General features: G+C 40.9%; 1 protein-coding gene across 1 annotated transcript; it reads right to left on the bottom strand.

The window, feature by feature from the left end:
- Positions 1-2,318: 2,318 nt before the first annotated feature.
- LOC123761182 (putative ammonium transporter 1) lies at positions 2,319-5,707 on the bottom strand. The gene is made up of 9 exons (XM_069322863.1): positions 5,578-5,707; positions 5,272-5,361; positions 4,742-4,969; positions 4,158-4,357; positions 3,787-4,023; positions 3,470-3,581; positions 3,000-3,236; positions 2,764-2,868; positions 2,319-2,626 (listed from the first exon to the last, which is right to left on the bottom strand). Exons 1-9 carry the CDS (start codon positions 5,705-5,707, stop codon positions 2,319-2,321), a joined length of 1,647 nt encoding a protein of 548 aa, XP_069178964.1.
- Positions 5,708-12,658: the final 6,951 nt, after the last annotated feature.

The following is a 12,658-nucleotide window of genomic DNA, read 5'->3' on the forward strand; positions in this document are numbered from 1 at the left end:
GGGCACATAGCCAACATTACTCACCCTTCAACGCTGGATGAGACTAGGTCCAAGCGTCTGGCCCCCCCACCCTTGAGCAGAAAAAAACATTCTCTCTTAAATACATATATTTATTTATTTCAACATAATTGATTTGACTCAAAATGTGATATATCTCTTGTGCGACACCACAGGGTTGTTCAACAACGTGGCTACGTATCTTAACAGCAGACGATTTTCAATGGACAAATGGAGGCCATCCAGTACGAGCCCGAGTGTCTGGTGGTGGTGGGCCTCAGGAAGCACACGGTCGCCCCACAGCCCATGGTACAGGTCCCTCAACGTCGCCCTCCTCAATGTTATATGGAAGATTGTCTCTGGTGGATGATGATTCTAGTGGATGATGTGTCTGGCGAGTGATGATTTTGGTGGGTGATGTGTCTGGTGGATGATGTGTCTGGTTGGTGATGTGTCTGGTGGATGATGATTTTTGGTGGGTGATGTGTCTGGTGGATGATGTGTGGTGAGTGATGTGTCTAGTGGGTGATGAGTCTGGTGGATGATGTGTCTGGTGGGTGATGATTCTGGTGGATGATGTGTCTGGTGAGTAATGATTCTGGAGGGTGATGAGTCTGGTGGATGATGTGTCTGGTAGGTGATGATTCTGGTGGATGATGTGTCTGGTGAGTAATGATTCTGGAGGGTGATGATACTGGTGGATCATGTGTCTGGTGGGTGATGATTCTGGTGGATCATGTGTCTGATGGATAATGTGTCTGGTGGGTGATGATTCTGGTGGATCATGTGTCTGGTGATTGATGATTCTGGTGGATCATGTGTCTGATGGGTGATGATTCTGGTGGATGATGTGTCTGGTGGATCATGTGTCTGGTGGGTGATGATTCTGGTGAATGATGTGTCTGATGGGTGATGATTTTGGTGGATAATGTGTCTGGTGGGTGATGATACTGGTGGATCATGTGTCTGGTGGGTGATGATTCTGGTGGATCATGTGTCTGGTGGATGATGTGTCTGATTAGTGATGATTCTGGTGGATCATGTGTCTGGTGGGTGATGTGTCTGGTGGGTGATGATACTGGTGGATCATGTGTCTGGTGGGTGATGATTCTGGTAGATCATGTGTCTGGAGGATGATGTGTCTGATGGGTGATGATTCTGGTGGATGATGTGTCTGGTGGGTGATGTGTCTGGTGGGTGATGATACTGGTGGATCATGTGTGATTCTGGTGGGTGATGATTCTGGTGGATGATGTGTCTGGTGGGTGATGATTCTGGTGGATAATGTGTCTGGTGAATGATGACTCTGGTGGATGATGTGTCTGGTGGGTGATGATTCTGGTGGATGATGTGTCTGATGGGTGATGATTCTGGTGGATGATGTGTCTGGTGGGTGATGTGTCTGGTGAGTGATGATACTGGTGGATCATGTGTCTGGTGGGTGATGATTCTGGTGGGTGATGATTCTGGTGGATGATGTGTCTGATGGGTGATGATTCTGGTGGATGATGTGTCTGGTGGATGATGTCTGGCAGGTGATGTGTCTGGTGGGTGATGTCTCCGTTGGGGAAATGTCTTCACTTCATAATTCCTTTTTGTTTTCCTTACTCCTTTCAAACATGTTAAAATAATTTCTTATGTCATCTTACATCCAGTTAGGTAGTAATCCACCGCAAGTCTATAATCTTATGGGCCATCAAATCATCAAGACCAGACAACAGGAAGTAATTATCCGAGAATAGGAAACTTATTGATAGTTAAACAATTGAATACAACCCATTAAGAACAATGCAAATGTAAAAAAATGCACAATTAAAGTGCATTCGCGATGGCAGTTCTTGGAAGACTGTCGGGCGAAGGTATGTGGCTAGGCACATACTTCAAGTCCCTCCATACTTCATACTTCATTCCAGTCCCTACATTAAGTCGTAAAATAAGCTCGCTATCTTTCTCTGTCAACATCCTTCACCTTAACGTAATTCTTGTTAAACCTTTAGTTTATCAGGTTTCTTACTAAGTTCACCGAATAAAAAAATATATATACAAAAATATATATAATATATTTCATGTAATTAGTGCAGAAAAATAATATAAATTAATTAAGTCAATTTACCGAATCAATACAAGCAAGCTTTAATGTCGAAGAACCAACAGAGAATCTCAGAGTTTTGAGGTTTCATAAGTAATGACAAACACACATACTCTCATAAGTAATGACAAACATACACCCACTTTCATAAGTAATGACAACATACACATACTTTCATTAGTAATGACAACATACAAATACTTTCATAAGTAATGACAAATAAAAGATAATCTTAAAGCTTTGTGGTTTCGTCAAAAGCCTCATTGGTGTAACAATGAGGGTCTTGACCACGTTGATCTCTGGGTTCAACGAGGACTCGCAGATCATGGTCTCCCAGTCGGACTGTGAAGCCAGCTTCAGAGACACTATTGTTGGAGTTCAAGTGGTTAGCTTCGTGGTTGTTGAGGGACACGACGGGCGAGAGGTGGGATGGGACTGGTCCTGCACGACTCCAGTATACAAGGTGTCCAGGGACTGGGGCTGGGTCCTGGGAATTAGTCAAACCAAATTCTTCTGGGGCAGACATGTTGGGTGGAAGATCTGGAAAATAATGGATTAGATGAATAGTGGAAAATGTTGATAACAAAACTGTATGAATTTCTATGATGCATTTCATTAATATCAAATAAATAAACATCACACACAAAACTTTAAAAGCAACTTAGTTGACAACTTACTTGAATTCCTCTTGTTCTCCTGAGTGTTTACGGATCCATCGTACTGGCTCTCCAGCCAAGCGTCAGCTGGGTAGGCTGGCTCCCCGTGCTTCAAGATGTCCATTCCTGGCGTATAGATATTGTTAGAGATATAGAACATATACAATGTATAATGAATGCGTTCATAACACTAAAAATATAACAATTATCAATTATATAATACAAAAGTGAAAACTTTATGTATTATCTTCACTTGCCTGCAATTTCCATTTCTGGAGGCACCCTCAAGAGGCCGAGCAGCCTGAGGGAACCAAACATAACTAAACAGAGACCACCAGACCAGGCCACTATGGCCAGCGCCCCCACTATATTCCAGGCGAGGACCTCCGCGCTGCCCCCGTACACAATGCCACCATCCTGGAAGAGGGCTACAGCAACCAGCCCCCACAACCCACCTCCCATGTGTACAGCCACAGCATCAAGTGGGTCGTCAACTGTGGAAGAAATATTTATTAACTTTACATCCACAACCTCAACAGTCCCAATATGCACGTACGCTTCCCAATAATATAAAATTTTATAAATATTATTATTTAAGTATATGCCATCTACAGAACATAACGTTAAAGTTAAAATATTTCAAACTCAAGTTAGATAAAACTGGCTACTTGTTGCCTTCTTGAGACAAAGTTAAGAAAACTGAGCGGTGAGAGAAGCAGTGACGTACCCTTCAACTTGGGCAGCAGGGTGTGGATGGCGAGGAACACTGATCCACCCACTGTACCAATGACACTGGCACTCCACGGCCGCACAACGTTGCACCCGGCACTGATTGACACCTGTCATGGAAACATGTCCTTAAGGATTGGATAAACAAACTCAGACATATTGCAAGTAACACCATTTTGATAAGAAATTTGTTATATTATCATAATACTAAGTTAAGTTTAAATCAAACGTCTGTCAATTAAAATTTACAGCGAGCAGAGTCCATCATACTAGCACTAATGGACTCCCGGCCACACAGCGCAGAGCGGTACATACCATGCCAGCGAGAGAACCATTAAGAGCCATTAGGAAGGACCAGGTGGACTCCCTCCCACACAGCACAGAACGGTACACCAAGAGCACAGCGATGCCTCCTGAAGACGCCGAGATCACAGTGTTAAAGACAGCCTTGGCAATGGCTACAGCATCACCCTCGTGGCTGATGGACGCTTGGGACCCTCCGTTGAAGGCCAGGAACCCGAAGAGCAGGATGAAGCCTCCCAAAGCTGCCAGCTGGAAGTTCAAACACAACTTTACACCTCCACCTTGACGTGTAATATTTGCATTAAACATGATAATCCACAAATATTTATATCTTGCTTCATGACTTCAGATAATAATATATTGCCACTGTTCTATGAACATACCGGCACAGAGTGTCCACGTATCTCCTTGCCCTTGGGTCCGAAGCGACCAATTCTGGGCCCAAGAATTACAGCCCCAACAAGAGCTGCCACGCCCCCTGTGAGGTGGACGACGCCAGAGCCACCGAAGTCCTGGTAGTGTTGAGTCTTGAGCCAGCCAACGTCAGACCAGGTCCAGTGTGACACCACCGGGTACACCACAGCTGTACAAACACAAATATTATCATAACTGAGCTGTTACAACACACAAACATGATTAAAACACGGCACACTACAGCTGTACCAACACTGCTGTATTTTATAATGTATCTATTAATTCCGTGGGAAATGTATTATTGTTTGCATTGCCTTTTAAATTTATTGAGAAACACATAAAGTTTAATTATAATGATCAGTGTTAGGCTATTATTGTCTAACAAATTGTCTTTCTCTCAAGATTGCCCTGTTAAGGTTCCTCTCAAATATTATCTAAATTATATAAATAAAGCCAGTGAGTAAAGTTATTTATTCATTGACCACAAAATAGTGTAAAGTATCCTGCTAAATTTGAAACATACTTTACAGAGAGAAAGAGGCTTCACACCCACCTGACAGCACGGTCGTGTAGATGAGATAAGCATTGAAGGCACACCGCTCAGCCATCGACCCCGAGATGATGGTGGAGGCTGTGGTGGCGATGACGAACTGGAAGAACCAGAAGGCCAGGTGCTCGTCCGACAGCCCGTACGACGCCCAGTACTCTGTACCAGAGAAGCTGTTCCCGCCTCCAAACGCCAGCGGGAACCCCACCAGCCAGTACGCTATGCCACCAATGACTGGGGAGAGTAACAGGGCAGATGGTTAGTACAGGGTGGGGACGATTGTGGAATTCATATCATTATTACTACGTGAGGCTTGGTGGGAGGAAGTCGGTTAATTAAATACAGAGAACAATTTAGTATATAACACCAGCAGATGGAAAAGCAAAAGCAGGAAATTACAGGAATACAAGAGTCGGCAAAGTTATATACATTGAGAGCTTACTTTAGCTATGAGATAGGAATAAAAAAATCATGTGCTGGTTTACCAGACATAAGCCAGATACGATAACAAATAACGAAGGTGTTTGATAACTTACAGACATCGAGCATGTTCTTGAGAAGGATGTTGGTGGTGTTCTTGGACCTTACGGAGCCTGCCTCAAGGAATGCGAACCCGGTCTGCAAGACTGAAATATAAACAAATGTTAGTCAAAAGTACAAATTGCATTCCAAATACATTATTCTAAGCATAATAAAACAAAATCTAACACACAGATTATTGTACGTCTATATACAACTATATAAAATACAACTATTTTATTAATATACAAAATGTGAAATAGGTGCCATATATATGTTTAAATACTTGAAAAAAGAGAGAAAACACAGATTTTGGTACTTACTGAATATGAGGATGCCGAACACAATGAGGAAGAGGGTGTCCAGGTCCTTCTGCAGAATGTCCAGTTCCCGGGACATTGGCGTCGGGTTCTCGCCAGACATTAGTAAACTTACATTGTGTCCGGCATCCATATTTGTTGCTGCCAGCGAGACTTAAAGATCTCTCAAATTGTAGCTTAAAAATTATTAGCAAAATAAATTTCCAGACAAAATTAACACGTCGTAAATTCCTGTGGATGTAATGTGGAGCAAACCAAGCAGCTCCGAGGGTCTCGCCCTCCTGCTGCCAGGGCCTGCAACCTAATATCTAATTTCAGCGATGATGATGATGATAAAGATTAAGCCACTCAAAAGGTGGCACGGGCATGAATAGCCCGTAAGTGGTGGCCCTTTTGAGCCATTACCAGTATCAAGAGCTGATACTGGAGATTTGTGGAGGTGCGACTGCACCCTGCGTGACGGGAGATGTCTCCCGTAATTATTAATTATTTTTTTTTTTTTTCCCAGTGTTCTGAGGTTGCATTTAACCATCAAGCTGTTATCGTGGGGGAGGATACTGCTTCACAGTCTTTATGAGGGTGTCCAGCTGCTGGACACCTTTGTTGACCAGGAGAGTGGCTGTGTTGATGGCTTCAGGGTGGCCACTGCATGATTCAGGAACTCTTAAAGCTCTTCTAAGGTCATTGGTTGCTTCACATTCCAGAAGATAGTGAAGTAATGGCTTTTCTGTGACAGTTTGGCAGAAGATGCACTCTCTCTGTCGGGTTTCACCAATCTCCCAGTTGCATCTGTAACCTAGACGTAGTCTATATAGCCTAACTGCTATTTCCCTGTGGATTCCTTTTGGGATATTTAACCTTTCTAATTTGGTTGCCTGAAGATACCATGTTGCAGATGGCGAACCTTCAGCTATTCTCTGGTGTAGGTAGGCTTTGTTGAGATGTGAGAGTTTTTTGGTGATGATGTTTTTTATGTTCTCTAGGCTGGGTTGAATTGTTTTATGTATCACTGGATGACGAGTTGCCAATTTAGCAATTTCATCAGCTTTTTCATTTAATGGGATTCCAATATGGGATGGGATCCAGTTTAAAGTTATGTTGAGGCCTTTGCCTTTAGCGACTGCTCCTTGATACAAAATGGTGGTAATTATTTCCACATTATCTTTCCACTGTTTTTGTCCTAGTATTTGAAGTGCAGCTTTTGAGTCTGTGTGTATGATTGCATTTTGAGTGTTTTGTGCAATCACATATGCGAATGCCTGTTGTATGGCGAACAGCTCAGTTTGGGTTGATGATACTAGTCCTCCCAGTCTCCAATATGCCTGAACGCTGGTCGTGCAAAGAGCAGCGCCAGCACTCTCATTTTCTGTGTCCACCGATCCGTCTGTGAAGATGTGGGTGGCTCCTGCTACTGCTATGCTATACATTTGCTCTTCTATTATGCGCCTTAGGATTGTCGGATCATAGGCAGCCTTTTTCATTGGGAGACTTTCTATTACTATTTTGAAAGTAGTAATTTCAGCGACCCTCTGGAGTATATATAGGTGAGCAACCAAGTTGCCGATTGGTACTTTTTGCAGATACGTCACTCTTCCGGGTAATTTGGGATATCGATATTTATGGCAGGTGGCTGCAAGTAATGAATCCCCCAATGGTGAACATTCCAGTTGTAAAGTATGTGAACAAGAGTTGGGACATACTCTCCAACACTAATTTGTGATTGCCCTGTTATCAGTGATTTCAGACCAAATGGTATGAGGTACTCTGATATTTGTAATTATTTCATATACTAAGAAGTGTATGAAGTTGAAGATATTCTTGTGCTGTACCCAGATTTTGCTAGTGGAGGCTAATAGATACCTTACTTTTCATGCTCTCTCCTGATTCCATGTATGACTAGCTGTCCTGTGAGGTGGGGATGTTGGATGAGGGTGTAGCTGGTTTTTTATCTACACTGTGTGGTAGATCAAAAGGGGCTTCTACAGAATAGGGTAGAAGCACATTGTTGTGTATACCTAAGCTTGTTAAAAAGACATTATTTGAGAGGAATTTGATAGAAACTGGTAAAAATAAATATAATATAATATTTCCATGATCAGTGCTTAGCTCTTATAAAAATCATAACGTTAATATTTAGTCAAAGTTAATTTATTTTTGTACTGAGGTAGGTATTTTCTCCCCTGATTCCGTGTATGATTAACCATCCTGTGAGATGGGAATATTAGATGAACTTATAGCTAGTTTTTAATCTACAATGTATAATCTTTCATATATAATAGGGTAACAGCACATTGCTGTGTATACCTAAGCTTGTTAATAAAAAAAGGGTAATTTGGCAAGATGTTTAACAAAAAAGTTTGTTTCCCGACCCGCCGAGGAATAGTTCGACGCTTGATCCATGTTCCATATTTTAATATCCTAAATATTTAGATACTTTGCATATTTTCTATAATTTTCTCGTTCATATCTAAACAATTAAACTTCCGACATCTATCTTCCTACTTATGACCTTTATTAAGGAATTAGTCACAAGGAGATGGTTTATTGACAATTATTTTAAATCCTACTGAAGTCATAGCTATGATACAAGAGTCGCGCTCAGTGATAGTCAACCTCGTAAATCTGTTGATGTGAAATACTGAGGGTGTGCAAAATACACCTTCATAGTATAATAAGTATATATTAGGTATTTTTCGAATTATCTTCTTATCATGCTAGTTTTGTGTTGCATATGTTCTGTCAATACGCATCTCTTCACCCTAATTCGAAGCTAGAAGATATTTCTGTGGTTGTACACCTGCTCACTGCAGCCGCAACTGTAATAAATGTTATAGGAAAGTGAAGGAAAGACCTAATACATATGTAAGCGTTATAATACTAAATTCTCGGATGAAAGAATTCATCATAGAATTCATCCGAATGTACCTTCCTTCATGAAGGTGGTAAACTGTGGACCACTGTGTCGCACAGTCCACCAGACTGTGCGACACAGTGGTTGCCAGGATCAGGTTGAGTTACCATTACCTGTGGCAGGTGGCTGCAGGTGACAGATCTCCCAATCCTGAGCACTCCAGGTGCAAACTCAGTGAGCAGGAACTGCGGCATGATCTCCCACATTACATCACCGAATGCCCAGTTATTAGACCTTTCAGACCAGTTGGCATGAAGTACCTGGAGCTTTGCAATTACTATATTCACTCTCGTGTTCTTGAAGATATCCTCACAGTGTACCCAAAATTTGCCAGTTCAGGCTACTAAACATATGGCCCTGTATGACTAACCATCCTGCGAGATGGGGACCTTTAGTATCACTGCTGCCTTATTCACTCTTGTGTTGATGATGATATCCTCATAACGAACCCAGAGTCCGCCAGTGCAGACTATTTATCACATGCTTCTGTACGACTATCCATCCTGTGTGATGGGGATTTTTTGCATCACGTAGCTAGCTTTTGGTCATACTGTACTCCCCTTCATATAGTCTAGGGTAGCTGCACAAATGCAGATGTACCTAATATATTAATACTGACTGACATAGGCAGAACATTGTTTACATTACCTTCATAAAGAAAATAGGCTAAATCCGAAATTTTGGTATTAAAGCACTTACACATGTATTGGGTCTTTCTTTCACCTAAATTCAACCACTAAGGCATTGTACTAAGTTTCTCCAAATTTTATATTACTATTAAATTAAACTTCTAAATCTAAATCTAGATAATACAGTATATGTTTATAATGATCACGTCTTATGTTATCACCATACTCTCTCTTATTTAAACAATGTTCAGAAATGTTGTGTAAACTAACTCAAGTATAAACATATAGCAATTTACGAATAAATTTGTTGACTCCATTAAAAACATGTTTAACCTGAAACAGAATATCGTGTGCAACTATGACTGGAGTTGTACTGAAGGAGTTTCACTGGAACTCTCTGTTTCAATATTATATTTAACAGGGCTTGTCTTAGGACTCCTCCTTGAGGTATGGTGAGTTTACACAGCTTAGCATGAGGAAAAATAAAGGAAACTGTAGAAGGCATATTAGGCTATACGGGGGTACCTCTTATTTATATACATCCAAACTCATTCATTTTTTAAACAATCTACATTGATTTCCTGCACTATATTCTAATCATCAGTAAACTGGTAAATGTTGCTATTCAATTTAGTGTCTAAGTCATTCATTCAAGTTCAAGTAAGTTTATTGAGAAAACGAAAATCTCAAAAAGGATAGAGTAGCTTAGGCTATTTCTACCCTAGTCTACATAAGGTCCCTCAAGGGCTCACAAACCCATTCAGTACACAATTATTAATCATATTCTATATTTCCAATGGTAATCACATGGCATACTGTGAGATCTCTTATTGATTATGCTGCCCATGTCTTGATATCTGTACTGTTTTGCAGACTAAACAAGTTGGAGAAGGTTCAAAATGAAATCATGCGAATAATCCCAAGAAGATTCTCGTGGCCCAAGAACTACTATTACTGAGATAATAATGATATAATTGAACTTACAGAGTACTGAGGATAGAATTTCAGAGATAAATGAAGCTTCGTAAATCATTCATATCTATAGTAAACAACAGAGGTCCCAGGACAGAGCCTTTAATTGACAATAATACTTCATCCCATGCCATAGCTGTGCTTAAGACTTTCTCAGTGTTGACTGCTGCTAATGTCCAAGTCCACCTGGGATGTTTCCACGGGAGACATCTCCCGTCACGCAGGGTGCAGTCGCGCCTCCACATATCTCGAGTATCAGCTCTTGATACTGGTAATGGCTCAAAAGGGCAACCACTTACGGGCTATTCATGCCCGTGCCACCTCTTGGGTGACTTAATCTTTATCAATCAATTGGGATGTTTCCGAGACTACACAGATTCTCGCCTCGGGCCGGACAAAGAAGTACACCATTTCACAGCCTAGTTAAGATCAGTTAACATTATGACAACTTTACGGGCTATTAACGCCCGTGAGACCTTTCGGGTGACTTAATCTATATCAATCAGTCAATAAATTATGACATAACTCGCTAGTGATTGCCGGAACGCTTCATTAAGTGACAGTTTAACATTTGAAATCATTCACGTTGACAGAAGTATTTGACACAGGTGATATAACTGACAGACTTAAACAGGACAAAGACGCTGTTACTAGCACACCTTCTAATATCGGTCCCTCAAAGCCTGGGGCTCATAAATAAACTTACACAGTATATTCATCCTACATATTATAGTTATTCAATGAAAATAAGTTAAACACGTTGTTAAATAAGTTAAATACTGATCAAATTGAGCTTTGTCTTAAGAATTATACTACACTGAAAACAATTGTTTCCGTGCCCCCCTCTTCGCTAATATATCAACAGCCTCACTTAACAGCATCCCTGCTTGTTTTTTTTATTATTATTATTTTCTACCACAGACGTGGCCACACATTTACAATGCTAACCAGCATATATACATTTTCTTCTGTCCTCCATGGACAGGGTGAGAGATTTGTCAAACATACAGTTCAGAGATTTATTGAACCACAGAAGGTGATCGTAGTGCTTTTAAAATGTTAGGCTAAGCTACATACGTAAATACATAGATACGTAGATTTATGAATGCATTAATGTGAATTTATAATGGTGAAATGTAATTCTGATCAGCTTCCACATATACTTTATACACACACATACACATACACATACATACATACATACACACACATACATACACATATATTTGTCTCTTTTACTCTGACAGGGGTGAGATAGCTGACAGAGAAACTAGTGTGCAATTAAGAACCACTGAAGGTGATTAAAATGCTTCTACAAGCTCAGGTCCCTGCTTGTGAAGGAACCTACATAAATCTTAGTTACCAACTATTTTTTTTACTCTTTCCTGCTGTTATCTCAACACTCGTCCACAATATGCTGATATACTGGTCTTCTACTATGTAATGACACCAACGCTCCTCTATCATTAAAAACACAGGCATTACTATTATTTACTACTTTTCTTTATGCTCGCTAATACAGCTTGAAGTTCAACCTGCGATGAAGATACATTGTCACTTTAAGCGGTGTCCAATAACAGTATCTACGGTGCTGATGTCACTAATCTATGCGGGCGATGAGCCACAATAACGTGGCTGAAGTATGTTGACCAGGCCATACACTAGAAGGTAAAGGGACGACGACGTTTCGGTCCGTCCTGGGCCATTCTCAAGTCACTTTTCTACTCTCTAATGATGTCCAATAACAATATATACGGTGACGATGCCAGTGTTCTACTCTCAAATGATGTCCAATAACAGTATCTACAGTGCCGATGTCAGTGAATTCCCTAATCAAGACATTCCGTCCTTAGCTATATATTGAGTAATCACAATAAACAGTTAGTGTTTAATTAATGTAATTTTCTAGTTATACAATCATATATTGCCCTCAATTGCACTAATCAAGGCAAGTCTGTATCTTTTTATTTTGTAGGGGGAACACTCCACCATTACATTCCTCCCATGGTGGTAGTTATTGTTTTAGATTCAGCTACTGGGAACACTTAGGACGGTAGAAATAGCCTAAGCTACTCCATCCCTTTGAGATGTATTCTCTTGTCTCAATAAACATACTTCAACTTGAACTCGGAACAAAATATCCATGTAGCACGGGCTATAGTGACTGTCTTATGGTGTTTACGGGTTATTCATGCCCGTGCCACCTCTTGGGTGCCTTAATCTTTATCAATCAATATCCACAACATCCAGGATTGGCTTTGGCTCGACGTCGAATCGATGTTGATGACGTTACTTTAACGTTGAATTGGCGTTGCTCTTGGATAATTGTTCCCACTGGGGTGGGTTCATTACAACGAGGTCATTACATTACCATAAACTACCGCTTCATAGCGATATATGAACCTTCATTTGTTTCATTAAGAGAGAGAGAGAGAGAAGATTAAGCCACTCAAAAGGTGGCACGGGCATGAATAGCCCATAAGTGGTGGCCCTTTTGAGCCATTTCCAGTATCAATAGATGATACTGGAGATCTGTGGAGGTGCGACTGCACCCTGCGTGACGGGAGATGTC

Source organism: Procambarus clarkii, chromosome 11 (assembly GCF_040958095.1).
Source record: "Procambarus clarkii isolate CNS0578487 chromosome 11, FALCON_Pclarkii_2.0, whole genome shotgun sequence".
NCBI classification, from domain to species: Eukaryota; Metazoa; Arthropoda; class Malacostraca; order Decapoda; family Cambaridae; genus Procambarus; species Procambarus clarkii.

Bases quoted from the DNA above. Each gene is read 5' to 3' on its own strand.
- LOC123761182 (XM_069322863.1), bottom strand. From the start codon at position 5,707: ATGGATGCCGGACACAATGTAAGTTTACTAATGTCTGGCGAGAACCCG. The intron at 4,970-5,271 runs GTAAGTTATCAA...TACTCTCCCCAG, and splicing joins CAAGAACATGCTCGATGTCT to TCATTGGTGGCATAGCGTAC. The intron at 4,024-4,157 runs GTATGTTCATAG...TTGAACTTCCAG, and splicing joins TACGTGGACACTCTGTGCCG to CTGGCAGCTTTGGGAGGCTT.